Source organism: Hemiscyllium ocellatum, chromosome 29 (genome assembly GCF_020745735.1).
Source record: "Hemiscyllium ocellatum isolate sHemOce1 chromosome 29, sHemOce1.pat.X.cur, whole genome shotgun sequence".
Classification (NCBI taxonomy): domain Eukaryota; kingdom Metazoa; phylum Chordata; class Chondrichthyes; order Orectolobiformes; family Hemiscylliidae; genus Hemiscyllium; species Hemiscyllium ocellatum.
Genome location: NC_083429.1, coordinates 50,112,241 through 50,128,239, shown reverse-complemented (window position 1 = coordinate 50,128,239; position 15,999 = coordinate 50,112,241). Strand labels below are relative to the sequence as shown.

Below are 15,999 nucleotides of genomic sequence, written 5' to 3'. Positions count from 1 at the left end.
TGCACTAACTGCCTACCTCTCTTGGAGTTAACCCACCTATGTGACTTTTCCCCCTTCCTATAACTGCCATCCATCACATCCCCTTGCTCTTGTAAATTCCTCATTGCCTCTAACTTTCTCTCAGTCCTGCTCTGCTGCCATTTGGAGAGGAAGCAGGAACAGGATTGTGATTCTACCATCAGGCCTTTCCAAATTGTGAGGCTGCAATTAATGCATGACTACTCAAGGCAATCCCAAACACAGGAACGTTTTCTTGCCTTGAATATTCAGTGGTTTGCTTGATTCTAGTCTTCATGTGTCATTCATTGTTGCACTGGTGGGGCTTCCATATTTGTTCTTGAGCACATTTCTAAAATGATTTGTACACAAGTTGGAACACAATACAGTACAATATAACATATCTGCTTGTACGTACAACCACACATTAAATCATTAAAATTTACAATAATACAGGGTTTTATTTGTAAGTACATGCTTTCGTGAGTCAGACATTCATTAAGTCAGGGACATCTATAAATCTTGCATTGAAAAGGTCTTAGATTTTGAATTTGACTTCATTAATCTTCTGAATCTGACAGCAATTTCAATGTTAATAGCATAAGACATCAAATTCTCAACAGTTCAGTTGTTTATAATTGATTGGATAATTAGAGATATGTCATCTGAGTACCTTGTGGGTATACACAGAGTCACTGGCATTGGCTTCAGGATATCTGTATCTGACTGCATTTGCACATTCTAGAAATTGCTGTCAGCTGCATTGAAGTTCAAAACCCAGGCCATTATTTAGACGTTCTCCATGAAAAGAGTTCGTTGAAAGTAGATTGCATTAATGATTATGAAAACCGTGCAACGATGAAAATGCTATGCAAGTACTTGGTGAAAATTAATCAAGGGTATGAGGAAATGAAATGACTAGAACAGATGGCATTGATATAGAGCTTGCACTAGCAAATATATGATGTGCCAAATACCCACTTCCTGGATTTCGTAGACTAAGCTGCTGCTGTCTGAAACATTTTACAATGCAAAATATATTTTGTACAAGCACACTCTCTCATGCTGAATAAATGTTGAAAAGCCCCAGTACAAAGGCTACAATTCACTGTCAATGTCAGAACTATGTCACAACAGAATCTAATTTGGATCTGTATTCTTTTTAGGCCTGAGGCAGCTCTTTCCAAATCCAAAGAAGGAGCCAATATACTACAGCAGGAAAAAGGGGCGAGAGAGTGTAGCATCTCTGTTTATGACTGTGGAAGAAACCCCTGAACCCATTCCAGTGAAAGTCAAAGGGGAAATTCCGAAATGGTTAAGAGGAAAGCTGCTGAGAAATGGGCCTGGAAAATTTGAATTTGGAAATGACATGTAAGTGTGCCCTTCTGTGTGTGATCTTACAGAAAAACCTGTGTGTGTTCTGAAGAGGGTTGTACAATAGTAACAGTACTAGGAGAACAGATTGATTGAAATGACACCTCTATATTGACGTACTTGGATCAGTTGTGTATCCCTTGGGGGTTCATTGTATTCAGGTGATGAGCATTAATTTGGTATTCACCAACAAGCAAGGCAGGATGGTTCAGATGGTTACAGCATGATGCCAATGACAGAAGGTCTCATGGTGCCGTGGTAGTGTCTCTCCCTCTGGGCTAGAGGTCTAGGTTAAACTTACACCCATTCTGAATTGTGTCATGATGGTTTCATTAATAATGTTTTTATGTTAATTCCTGCTGTTAGCCATAATTTCCAAAATATGAAATGGATCATTCGGTTGCAGACTACCTTAGACATCCAAAGAAAGAGTTTCCATTTCCCAATGGGAGAAAATTATATTCAAGATAATTGCTTGTGGAGTGTCATGGAATCCCTACAGTGTGGAAGCAGGCCATTCAACCTACCAAATGGACACCAACCCTGCAAGGCGCATCCCAACTAGACCCACCCTGTATTTTAGGAGAAAGTGAGGACTGCAGATGCTGGAGATCAGAGCTGAAAATGTGTTGCTGGAAAAGCGCAGCAGGTCAGGCAGCATCCAAGGTGCCCTGCTGCGCTTTTCCAGCAACACATTTCCACCCTGTATTTTCCAAACCACCTAACCTATATGTCTCCATGATGTGGAGGAGCCAGGGTTGGACTGGACTGGACTAAATTTAAAATCACACACCAAGTTATAGTCCAACAGGGTTATTGGCTATAACCTGGTGTGTGTTAGATATGTCTCCAGACACTGTGGACAATCTACCTAAACCATACATCGTTTGGACTGTGGGAGGAAAACCACACAGACAGGGGGAAAACATGCAAACTCTACACAGACTGTTGCCTGAGGGTTGAATTAAATCCAGGTCTCTGGCACTGTAAGGCAGCAGTGCTAACCATAGCCAACATGTCGCACCATGTCCTGATAGCTACAGTTTTCCTCTTAAATTTGACTTAAAATCATTTGCTGCAACTTCCAAGGATTGTAAATTGATAATGGCATGACAAGGAGAATGGGTCAGCTTGAATCATGCATGAGCTGCAGGACCACAGCCTATATCTTAATCAATAATAACTGCGGTTATGCATAGTTTTAATTAACTTGTATAGGCATTTTATGATACACCTCCAAAGCAGGAGCGACTTGAACCTGGACCTTCTGGCTCAGAGGTAGGGACACCACCACTGCACCATGACAGCCCTACAACTTGCATATAGTGCTATTAATGTATTAATTAAAGGAAAGGAAGTAAGATAACTTTGAAGTAAAACTGAAAAAAAAAGAGAAATCAGAAAAGACAAAGAAAGATTAGATTGTAAGAGTGTGTAAAAAAATAAGAATTTTATTAAAAGTATTGAATAATCTGTAGAAGTAAGACTCCACAAATTCAATTATTCCCTTAAATAAAAGCAAGATACGACAGACACTAGAAAAGTAAAGAGTAATAAAAATGGCGAATGCTGGAAGAACTCAGATCTGGCAGCATTTGTGGAGAGTGAAACAGAATTGGCATTTTGAATCCAGTGACTTTGTTAAATGCCAATGAATTTATTCCCTTTTTAGTCTGGAGAAGGGGAGTAGTTTTACAAGAACATAAATCGTACAATTCAAGTCTCTTCATTCCATGTGGTGTTTTCCATCTGAATATTATGTGACCTATTGGCTCAGCTGTGTACATTTCTTCCTGAGATTTGAGTGGAGTTGTCTCCTATACAGGAAAACAATCTCATTTCAATGTCCTTGATAATGGCCTGTGTCAAGTAGAGTTCACCGTTACCTCTATCACTGGAATCCAAACTGAAAGCTCCAGCAAAAATGCAATATATGCAAAATCATACTTTCAGTAGAAGGCTTCATAACTGATGGTGGCCAGATCACCTAGTCAAGCTTGGTGAACTTGATACATGCTTTCCATCCATTGCTAGATGCATTTTTTTCACTTATTCATTTTGTGGTGTGTGGGCATTGCTGACTGGGTCAGCATTGATCACCCATCCCTAGTTGCCACTTGAGGAGGTGATGGTGATCTTTCTTCTTGAACTGCTGCAGTCCATCAGCTGTGGGTTGTCCCATGATGCTATTAAGGAGGGAATTCCAGGAATTTGACTCAGCGACAGTGAAGGAATGGTGATATAGTTCCAAGTCAGGCTGGTGAGTGGTTTACAGGGGAATTTGTTGGGGATGGTGTTTCTATGTATCTTCTGCCCTTGTCCTTCCAGATGGAAGTAGACATGGGTTTGGAAGGTCCTGTTTGAGGAGCTTTGGTGATTTTCTGCAGTGGATCTTGTAGATAAAACACACTGCTGCTACTGAGTGTCGGAGGTGGAGGGGGTGCATGCTAGTGGATGTGGTGCCAATCAAATGGGCTGCTTTGTACTGGATGGCATCAAGCTTCTTGAATGTTGTTGTGCCTGCACTCATCCAGACAAGTGGGCAGTATTCTGTCACACGTCTAACTTATGCCTTGTAGATGATGGACAGGCTTTAAGGAGTTAGGAGGTGGGTTACTGCCTGCAGTATTCCTAGCCTCTGACCTGCTCTTGTAGCCATCGCATTTTGTGGTGAGTCCAGTTGAGTTTCAGGTCAATGATAACGCCCAGGATGTTGTCAGTGGGGGAATCCAGTGATGGTAACACCTTTTGAATGTCAAGCGACCTTGGTTAGATTGTCTCTTGCTGGTGATGGTCATAGACTGGCATTTGTGTGGCGCAAATGTTATTTGCCACCTGTCAGCCCAAGCCTGGATATTGCTGAAAATGTGTTGCTGGTTAAAGCACAGCAGGTCAGGCAGCATCTAAGGAACAGGAAATTCGATGTTTCGGGCACAAGCCCTTCATCAGTGTGAAGGGCTTGTGCCCGAAACGTCGAATTTCCTGCTCCTTGGATGCTGCCTGACCTGCTGCGCTTTAACCAGCAACATATTTTCAGCTCTGATCTCCAGCATCCGCAGACCTCACTTTTTACTCCAAGCCTTGATATTGTCCAGATCTTGTTTCATTTGGCTGTGGACTGCTTCAGTATCTGAGGAGTCACGAATGGTGCTGCACATTGAACAATCATCAGTGAACATCCCCATTTCTGACATTATGATGGAGGAATGGCCATTGGTGAAGCAGCTGAAGATGGTTGGGTCTAGGACATTACCCTGAGGAACTTCTGCAGAGATGTCCTGGAGCTGAAATGATTGACCTCCAAGAACCATGACCATTTTCCTATGTGCCAGGTATGACTCTGACCACTGAAAAGTTGTCCCCGATACCCATTGATTCCAGTTTTGTTAAGGCACTGTGATTGGTCAAATGTAGCCTTGATGTCAAGAGCTGTCACTTTCACCTCCTCTCTGGAATTCAGCTCTTTTGTCCATATTTAAACCAAAGCTATAATGAGGTCAGGAGCTGAGTGGCACCAGCAGAACCAAACTGAGTGTCACTGAGCAGGTTATTGCTGAGCAGGCGCTGCTTGATAGCACTGTTGATGACACCTTCCATCAGTTTACTGATGATTGACAGTAGATTGATGGGTTGGTAATTCACCAGGTTAGCTTTTTCCTCTTTGTTATGTACAGGACATACCGAGGCAATTTCCCACATTGTCGGGTAGATGCCAGTGTCATAACTGTACTGGAACAGCTTGGCCAGGGGAGCACATGCCTTCAGTACTATTGCCAAAATGTTGTCAGGGCCCATAGACTTTGCAGTATCCAGTGCCTCCAACTATTTCTTGATATCATGTGGAATTAATCAAATTGCCTGAAGACTAGTACCTGTAATGCTGGGAACCACTGGAGGAGACCGAAATGGATCATCCACTCTTCTGGCTGAAGATTGCTGTGAAAACTTCAACCTTATTTTTTGCACTGATGTGTTGGAAACTCCAGCATTGAGGATGGGGGTATTTGTGGAGACTCCTCCTCCAACGACTGGTTTAATCGTCCACCGCCACTCACAACTGGATTTATTGATAACCAAGTTGCGTAGCTGCTAAGATTGGAAAGACCGGTATAGGTGCTGTGAAGGGAAAAATCATTAGCGCGCTGTCACAGTGTTATATTGTACAAAGGATCTTTACTCATCACCTGAAGTCATTCCTGGCAAAAAGTGTGCGGGGTGGCCCATTACATAATGAAAATGAACAATAAAATGTAGCAAACCAAAACAAATTGCTGGAGAAACTCAGCAGGTCTGGCAGCATCTGTGGGGAGAGACACAGTTTTGAGTCCAGTGACTCTTGGTCAGAGAAGATTAGATTACTTACAGTGTGGAAACAGGCCCTTTGGCCCAACAAGTCCACACCGACTGCCGAAGCGCAACCCACCCATACCCTTACATTTACCCCTTACCTAACACTACGGGCAATTTAGCATGGCCAATTCACCTGACCTGCACATCTTTGGACTGTGGGAGGAAACCGGAGCACCTGGAGAAAACCCACGCAGACATGGGGAGAACGTGCAAACTCCACACAGTCAGTCGCCTGAGTCGGGAATTGAACCCGGGTCTCAGGTGCTGTGAGGCAGCAGTGCTAACCACTGTGCCACCGTGCCGCCTTTCTTTTCTAAAGAAAGGTCACTGGACTTGAAATGTTAACTCTGCTTGTCTCTCCACAATTGCTGCCAGACCTGCTGAGTTTCTGTTCTTTGTTGTATGTTGGTAAAATGTATTAATCTGCCACATAAAAAGGCCCTCAACCACTCTCTTATAAATATATATGTTATAATACGTTAGCAAAGAATAGTTAATCAAACTACATAATATGCAAATAAGCACGACTTAATAAACGTCAGGTCTCTCCTCTCTTTAGGTACAATCATTGGTTTGATGGTATGGCATTGATGCATCAGTTCAGAATTGAAGATGGCAATGTAACCTACATGAGCAAGTTTCTTCGCAGTGAAACCTATCAGACCAACAGTGCAAACAACCGAATCATGGTTTCTGAGTTTGGAACTTTAGCAATGCCCGACCCTTGCAAAAACATTTTTGCAAGATTCATGAGTAAATTTGAAATGCCAAGTATGTGCCAAATGTTCAGACATGTAATTATTCTTTGGAACCATGTGAGGATCAAAACTAATGTTCGAAATATTTTGTTTTAGAAGCAAGTGATAATGGCAACGTGAACTTTGCACGCTACAAAGGAGATTACTATGCAACCACTGAAACTAATTTTATTCATAAAGTGGATGTCAATACCCTTGACACCATAGAAAAGGTAAGCTTTGCTTCATTGTTGCATGACATTAAGTGTGAAGAACAATCTTTCCACTGGGTATAAAAGCTAACCTTTAGGATGTTAGTATTTCTATTTTGTATGTTTGGTTATATTTTGGATTATCTGTACAATTATCTCAAGTGTAGAAACTTAGGAAACATTATATAATTTAGAAGACATGTGAAGGTTGCATGTTATGTCTTATATATGTTTATACCTGTGTTATATATATTTCAGACCTCAAGGCTAACTGCAACAAAGGTGATTTATTGTTTTCAACTCTTTTTGCTTTTTCACCATGTCTATCACATTTACATCAAAGTTTTAGACTATGCAGGCAATTCTCAGTTTTGGTTGCAACTGGCTGTGGTGCATTGATTATCCAGTGCTCTTGTCCAAATTTACTTTTCATTGAAGTCAGTTTGCTGAAAGTGATGATTATCTTCTGTGCTGGGGTACTTTGTTTGTTAAGTGAATTCTTCTGGGAAGCAATTAAAACTCACTGGGATGACGGCACTCAGAATTTTTTTGAAAATTAACATGCATGTTCAGTTGACTGTTAGGAAGGCAAATGCAAGGTTAGCATTCATTTCAAGAGAGATAGTATACAAGAGCAGGGATGTACGGCTGAGGCTATATAAGGCTCTGGTCAGACTTCATTTGGAATATTGTGAGCAGTTTTAGCCCCCATAATTAGATTAAATAAGATTCCCCTACTGTGTGGAAACAGGCCCTTTGGCCCAACAAGTCCACACCGACCCTCCGAAGAGTAAACCACCCAGTCCCATTTCCCTCTCACTAATGCACTTAACACTATGGGCAATTTAGCACGGCCAATTCACCTAACCTGCAAATCTTTGGACTGTGGGAGGAAACCAGTGCACCCAGAGGGGACTCAAGCAGACACAGGGAGAATGTACAAACTCCACACAGACAGCCACCGGAGGCTGGAATCAAACCCAGATCCCTGGTGCTGTGAGGCAGCAGTGCTAAACACTGAGCACCGTGCACTCCTTAACCTTAAGGAAGGTTAACACCATAGACCGTAAAACATGGGAGCAGAAATTAGGCCATTCAGCCCATCGAGTTTGCTCAGCTATTCAATCATGGCTGAACTGTTTCTCAATGCCATTCTCCCACTTTCACACCATAACCTTTGATCCTCTTTCCAATCAAGAACCTAACTCTCTCAGTCTTAAATATACTTCCTGATGAAGGGCTTATGCCTGAAACGTTGAATTTCCTGTTCCTTGGATGCTGCCTGACCTGCTGCGCTTTTCCAGCAACACATTTTCAGCTCAGTCTTAAATATACTCAATGACCTGTCCTTTACAGCCTTCTGTGGCAATATATTCCATTGATGCATGACTTTTTGGCTGAAGACATTTCTTCATATCTCTTTTCCAAAAGGTCTTCCCTTTATTCTAAGGCTGTGCCTTCAGGCTGTAGTCTCTCCTACCAATGGAAACATCCCCTCTGTCCAGGCCATTCAGTATTCTGTAAGTTTCAATTAGATTCCCCTCCGCATTATAAAGTCCACTGAGTATAGATCCAGAGTCTTCAAACATTCCTCATATGTTAAGTTGTTCATTCCTGGGACCATTCTTATGAAACTCCTCTGAATATGCTCCAGGGCCAGTAAATCCTTCCTGAGATATGGAGCCCAAAATTGTGCACAGCATTCCAAATGTGGCCTGACCAGAGCATTATAGACCCTCAGAAGTACATTTCTGCTTTTATATTCAAGTCCTCTCAAAATAAATGCCATCATTGCATTTACCTTTCTAACTACTGACTTGACTTGCAAGTTTACCTTGAGTGAATCCTGGACTAGAACTCCCAAGTCTCTTTGCACTTCAGACTTCTGAATTTTCTCCCCATTTTAAAAAAAAGTCCATCTTTCTATTCTTCCTGTCAAGGTGTATGATCTCACACTTTCCCACATTGTTCTCTGATGTGCTGGCGTTAGATGAGGTCCAGAGGGGATTTATAAGAATGATCCTGGGAATGAAGGGCTTGGCATATGACAAGCAATTGAGGACTCTGGGTCTGTAGTCAATGGAGTTTAAAGAGATAGGGAGGAGAAATGCGACCTGATTGAAACTTATTAAATACTGAGAAGCCTGGATAGAGTGGACATGGCAAAGATATGTTCCCTAGTAGTACAAACTCGGGCCTAAGGGTACAACATCAAAGTGAAGGGATGACTCTTTGAGATGTGGGGGAATTTCTTCAGCCAGAGGCTGGTTAATCTGGGGAAGTCATTGCCACAGAAGGTTGTGGAGGGCAAGGCAAGTAGTGTCTTTAAAAGAGAGATAGATGGGTTTTTGATTGGTAGGGGTACCAAGAATTATGTGGTAAAGGGTGGAGAATAGAAACGTTAAGAAACATATCAGTCATGATTGATTGGCAGAGCAGACTCAATGAACTAGATGACCTAATTCTCCTTATTTATCATAAAATGATCTGGAAATGATGCCCCATTATTCCAGGAAATTTGATTAAATCATCAAAACTGGAAATTTGACTAAAACCATCTTTAAATTCACCCACTTAATTAGGTTAAAAGGTTTTCTCAATAACAATAAAATAACTCTTTATTGTAATTAAATAGTTTTTTACTAACAGCAAAAAACACGAATTGCTAATGTAGCTCTATCACTTAAACCCTATATCTTTCTTCAAAATTCCCATGCACATATACAAACAGGCACAGAGCGCCAAGACAAGACGCACATGTTATGGATTGAGAAGAAATCAAAGAATGTCAAGGAAGTGTAGTTCTGGCAGCAGTTTAGATCATCGACAGTGATAAATTGTTTTCCTTAAGCTTTAGGGTAGCATGGTGGCTCAGTGGTTAGCACTGTTGCCTCACAATGCCAGGGATCTGGGTTCAACTCCTGCCTTGAGCAACTGCCTACTTGGAGTTTGCACATTCTCCCTGTGACTGTATGGGTTTCCTCCCACAATCCAAAAGCTGTACATGAATTGGCCATGCTAAATTGCCCATAGTGTTAGATGTCAGGGGTAAATATAGTGTAGGGGATTGGGTCTGGGTGGGTTAATCTTCAGAGAGTCAGTATGGACTTATTCGGCCGAAGGGCCTGTTTCCATACTGTAGGGAATCTAATCTTTCTCCTGATTCTTTGCTAATAACAAGGCTGTGGACACGGCATTTCACAATCTTTTGTTCTCTGGGTGAGGATATGCACTCTCAATGCTGCTCAAGTTGTTTTTTCTCTTTGCTCATTCCAACAGTGGAAATGGTGAGTTAGAAAAACTACCAGTGAGCATTTCATTTACTTCTCTACAGTAGTGGAAGAAATTTAGGTACTTTATCTTCACAAGATAGAAGCTTCCATTTATTGACCACAAATGCAGGAAGTAGTCATCTGCCCAGGAACCAATCAAATGGTTGTTACTATGCTGAGCCCTCATGAGTATGCAATAGCTGGTCCTATTTGAAAAGCCAATCATAACATTGTCTCTGGGCAAAACAGTCAGTGCCCATTTCTTCTTGATGTCTCCCTCATTGTCAAAACAAGACATCAATGTAGATGCAACTCACAATGGATTCCAGTAAATTGTTTACTTAAAACTGCAAACGCATTCTTACAGCCTCCTTGGTTTAAAGCAGTTCTTTTTCGTATCTTTAGCTCTCAGTCCAACTATTAGAAGTTGTCTTTGTACTTCATTTTCAAGTTCATTGACATCTGCTTGCCTCATTTCTCACATTCCTCCAACTACTATAAAATGTGAAGACTTTTTACACGTCTATTAAACTGCTGTAACCCTGCTCTTTTCTCATGTTCTGTCTTGGCCTATCTTCAGTATTCATTTCACCTACTTCTGCATTTAATACTTCTCTTTGAACCCGTTGAATTCTTACCTGTAAAAAAAACCCCTTTTGTGTCTAAAGGCTCTGGCCCAGATATCAATGGCATATAGATGATTGCTGTATTCTATATTCCATTTAGTTAACTTAAGGTGAGCAAGCAGTCTGTTCCATCATAAATATTATACATGCATTCTCAAGTACATGACAAGCAACCAAAATGTTTTCCTGTTTTAAAAGTAATCTTTATCAGTGTCATTTGTGATTTTATTGCTAGGTAGCTCTTCATCTGCGTCCATTATGATTTTATTGCTGGGTAGCTCTTTATCTATGTCACTTATGATTTTGTTGCTAGGTAGATTGGACCAAATTTGTTGCAGTCAATGGAGCAACAGCCCATCCTCATTACGATCCTGATGGGACAACCTACAATATGGGCAATTCATATGGAAAAAATGGTAAATTTGCCCTTTAACAACATACAGTCATATGTCATCTCTACAAACAATAGACTGGAATCGCTTTGGAATTGGTCCTATTCCAACCATGGAGCTTTGTCAGATACCCATTTTCATGAGAGTGAGAGTCCTGTGCATAGTTTATCAGTCAGACCCTTCCAGTCAGTTGATTGTGCAGGTTCCATTACACTAATCTCTCCGACATGACGATCCTTGGCCTTTTCCATTGCCACAACAAACCACACTGCAAATTGGAGGAACAACAACTCATCTTCCGCCTGGGCAGCCTACAGCCCGGAGGACTCAACATTGACTTCTCCAATTTCAAATAACCTTTCTTCTTATCCCCTGACTCCCTTCTCAGCCCCTCCCCCTCCCTTCCACCCTACCAGCCACCAACTGGATTCATTCCTCCTATCGATCAACCAGGTCGTACCCTTTGCCTGTCCTCACCTATGCCCACTTCACCACCCTGGCACACCACTCCCTATATCTGCAGCACCTCCCAAACCCACCCTCAGTTCTGATAATGGGATACACCCGAAATGTCGACTTCTCCACCTCCTGATGCTGCCTGGTTTGCAGTGTTCTTCCAGCCTCCTGCCTGTTTACTTATCCTTCTAGATGGCAGAGAACATGGGTTTGGGAGATACTGTCTAAGGACCCTTGATGAGTTCAGTGCATCTTGCAGATGGTACATAGTGCTGCAACTGTGTATTGGTGGTGAAAGGATTGAATGTTGAAGGTGGTGGATAGGATGCCATTCAAGCAAGTTGATTTGTCCTAGATATGTTGAGTTTTTTGAGTATCATTGGAGCTGCATTCATCAAGGCAAGTGGGGACTATTCCATCATCACTCTCCTGACTTGAACCATGTGGATGATAGATAGGCTTGGGCAGATGGGTGCTTGGTTCAGAATTCTTAAGTTCTGACACATTCTTGTAGGCACAGTATTTTTCTATTTTTGTTCAAGTTTCAACAGCATTGTTTCCTAATAATATGACAAACCATGCTTGACAACCTTATAGATATTTGCTGAGGGGATAGATAATAAATTGCAGTTTACACTTATTAGAAAATAAAAACTTTTCCTTTACTGGAGCTCAGAGGTGATTCAATAAAGCTCTTCATGTAGGGTCATGGTAATGTTAATGGTAATAGGTTGTTTGCTGATGTGACAACAAAGGGCCAGATGTTGAAGAGAATTGTGCAAAGAATTAAGGTGAGACTGGAAAATATCCTTTTAAACTGAAGGTGTTCTGAAAGTAAATTCTCTACCAGAAATCATTGATCATGTTGGTTCACTAATTCTTTCAAGAATGATTATCATTGATGAATGAAGAATAATAAAGAGGTTATGGGGTGTGTGCAGAATTGAACTCAGTGACATATGCAGTTTGAAACCCAAGCAGAGTTGTCAGACTGAATGAATCATTTTATATTGCAACAGTGGTCTCATCAGCTTTGAAGGCATTTAAATGGTCACTGGAAAAATATATGGATGATAATGGAATAGTGTAGGTTAGATGGGCTTCAGATTGGTTCCACAGTTCGGCACAACATCGAGGGCTGAAGGGCCTGTACTCTGCTGTAATGTTCTATGTTCCATGATCTATATTTATGTTTTGTTTTGTAGGCATGGCCTATAACATCATTGCAGTTCCTCAGCAGAAGTCAGATGATGAGGAGACACTCGAAGACGCCAGAGTTGTTTGTCAAATAACACCAGTCGACAACATGAAGCCTTCTTACTACCACAGCTTTGGTTTGAAATAACTTCTAATTACCAGCATAGATTGTGACTTGACTTGTAAATTTCCCTCTGCCAAAGACCAAATGAAACAAACAAATCCACCAAAGGAGTTTGTGGGTGGCACAGTGGTTAGCACTGCTGCCTCACAGCGCCTGAGACCCGGGTTCAATTCCTGACTCAGGCGAACTGACTGTGTGGAGTTTGTACGTTCTCCCCGTGTCTGCATGGGTTTCCTCTGGGTGCTCTGGTTTCCTCCCACAGTCCAAAGATGTGTGGGTCAGGTGAATTGGCCATGCTAAATTGCCTGTAAGGGGTAAATGTAGGGGTATGGGTGGGTTGCGCTTCGGCGGGTCGGTGTGGACTTGTTGGGCCGAAGGGCCTGTTTCCACACTGTAAGTAATCTAATCTAATTCTATTTTATGTTTTATTTTAATTTCTGAGGTGTGTTTGATATATATATTCCGTTAAAATGACCTACAGTAGCAAAACCAAAGGCATTTCTTACTCATGTAGGACATTATTTCCGTACATTTGAGGCACCTCTGATAAATGAGCAGACTCTTGTTATACTTTGGCACAAAGACCTGAGATGTTGGTTTTTTCCCCACTGCACTTTGGTGGCAGCTGCCCCAAGCTTTAGTATGTCCCTCAGCACAGAGCCCTGGAACTTGGAGTGTTGAGACTGCAACACTCAGTCAAGGTCAAATCTTCACTCTGGAAGACCAACAACATTCAGGAAGATCAAAGAGTGTCTTTCACTGAGTTTATCGTCCTCCAGGCGTATTCGACATTTATCGTGATGTGTGTCCAGGGGAACAGCCTGTAGATTAGAGCCCTGCATTGTGGAGCAGCTTGGGACGAACTTCAACAAAAACCACCTCTCTCCAAACCTTCTTTGCAAAGGGGTTGGCTCATTTGTGATGTAGCAAAACACCAATAATATAGGTTCAATTCCAACATCAGGCTGAGGATACCACAAAGTTCTCAACCTCACTCCTCAACTGAGGCATGCTGACTCTCAGTTTAAACATATCACCAATTGTTTCTCTCTTATGGGGCTACCTTTCTTGCTTACTGGGTGTATGAAATTCCCAAATACAAAAATGGAATAATTATGAATGGATGCATTGGACTCTATAAAAGTATGGTAATGATGATGAATTTTTCTATGACAGGAATATCTGAGAACTATGTTGTCTTTGTCGAACAACCTCTGAAAATAAATGTATTGAAAATTCTTACATCCAAGTTCAGGGGTGAAAGTTTAAGCTGTGCATTTAACTGGGAGCCAGAACTCAACACTGTCATCCATGTAGCTAATAAACACTCAGGAGAGGTAATTCACTTCCTTTACTACACTATCTGTGAAGATTGTTTTCAAAATGCAATCAGCAATGTTTGCAGTTAGATGGTGTGAGCCTTTCACCTTTTTTGTTTGAGATTTCACATGTATACTTCAACAGCAAGAAAACCTATTTATGTTCTGGAGAAAGTTAGTCAGTGTGACAAAACAAAGATGTCTCAGTTCACCTAGCCACATATCCTGTTGTCAACCCTGTTATTGACAGGAAGTTACACACAGGGATGAAGTGGTTTACCATTGGCTGGAGGAAAAGTCTGAGCAGATAGGCTACTCTTTGGTTTTGCATGTTTTTGACATGCCACGGTAAAAGCAGCATTGGACTAGACCTTTGAGTAAGTTGTCCAGCTGCTGTTTTGGCTGAATAATGATAAATTATGTAAGAGAAGCAAAACTACTAAGGGGATGGTCATGGAACTCGATTGATGATGGTAAATACACATCTCAGTTTAAAGAATGAGGGATCCAAATTAAGAGTATCCTTGTTTGATTGTTGGTCTTTGCTGCAATCGCTAATCTCATTCAAGCCATATTTGGAAGAGGGGTGTAGAGTCAATGTGGCAGGCAGTTGTTGAGCCCAGAGGAGCAGATCTGGCTTCACAAAGTTCAGTTTTAAACTTACTCAGTGGACTTAACTGGGAATATTCAGGTGTCAATGAGTGGGGCATCCATGGTGAATGTTGTGCTCAGCAAACAATTAAAACTGCATCAAAGTCCTAATGGCATGACATTTACATTAATTCATTAGACTCATAGCTGAGTTAAACACAGTCCTTAGAAACCCTTCTAGTGTGGTTACCCTCAGATTAAACCACCACATGTTCTCTGTCTCTCTCTGTCTTACTTTCTCATGAAACATCTGGTCTGGTAAGACTATGGTACCATCATTTTCCCTGAGAACACTGTAGCATTGCAATGGGAATGGGATGTGAGCAGAGGATGCAATGCTTGGGCTTTAAATTCCATGTTGCTGAGTTAAAATTGCCCTTAAGATGCTCAACAATCCTGTCTTGAAAACAAGTATGAAGAAAGAATTGACAACATGTTATTCATCTTACCCGTGCGGTGTGATTAGGGGATGGAGTGCAGGATATGTGATAAAGAGCAACAAGATCAAGTAATTCTAAAAAAGGGATGCAAGGGTCATGCAGTTAACAGAGGAATAGAGGCTGCGGGTTTACTGACTACACAGTCATAAGATCTATCTGCTTTGAAAACATCTGCTCCTTAACATTAATGATTTATCAGCCTTACATAAAATGCTGGGATTAACAATTTATGATGCTTTCAAAACAAGGACAAAGAAAAAATACATGTTTGGTATTCTGCAATAATGAAATATATTCATGAATAAGGTGTATATTGTTAAAATTGGTTTTGACATTTATTTTTAAGCCAAAGAGCTTTTCCTTGTACCTAAATATTTTAATATTCCTTTTACAGATTGTTCCCTTCAAGTATTACAGCAAAGCCTTCAGTACATTCCATCATATTAATGCATTTGAAGATGATGGCTTTATTGTTCTTGATCTCTGCGGCCTTGATAATGGCGATATTATGAATAAAATCAACCTGCAAAATTTACGTCAGTCTGGAGAAGCATTGGATGAGGTCATAATTAAATGATATTTTATGGTTTCAGTGCATCAGTGGTTCTTTATGCTATACAATCTTTGGCATTGGGTATACTGTGGGTTTTAACATCAATGCTCCTTTGCCACCAAACACCACACATTACAGAAATCGTAATTCTTCGTAGAGATATAAATGATACCTTTGTCTTGTGAAACAGAAACAAAACTAACTTATATGCTGGTGACAGAAGGAGTTTTGTGCTCATATTTTCTTTTGGCCAGGAGAAGTGATTAGTGTAAAATGTTGCTGCATCATTTGCCTGGTGT

At 41.1% G+C, this 15,999-nt stretch overlaps 1 protein-coding gene across 1 annotated transcript in view; it reads left to right on the top strand.

The window, feature by feature from the left end:
* Positions 1–15,999, top strand: part of LOC132829727 (carotenoid-cleaving dioxygenase, mitochondrial-like) — a 47,916-nt gene that overhangs the window by 14,008 nt on the left and 17,909 nt on the right. The window contains exons 2-8 of the mRNA XM_060847110.1: positions 1,164–1,368; positions 6,281–6,492; positions 6,576–6,691; positions 10,882–10,984; positions 12,622–12,750; positions 13,914–14,074; positions 15,542–15,709. Coding sequence (XP_060703093.1) covers positions 1,164–1,368; positions 6,281–6,492; positions 6,576–6,691; positions 10,882–10,984; positions 12,622–12,750; positions 13,914–14,074; positions 15,542–15,709 — 1,094 coding nt within the window. The remainder of the gene's footprint in view (positions 1–1,163; positions 1,369–6,280; positions 6,493–6,575; positions 6,692–10,881; positions 10,985–12,621; positions 12,751–13,913; positions 14,075–15,541; positions 15,710–15,999) is intronic.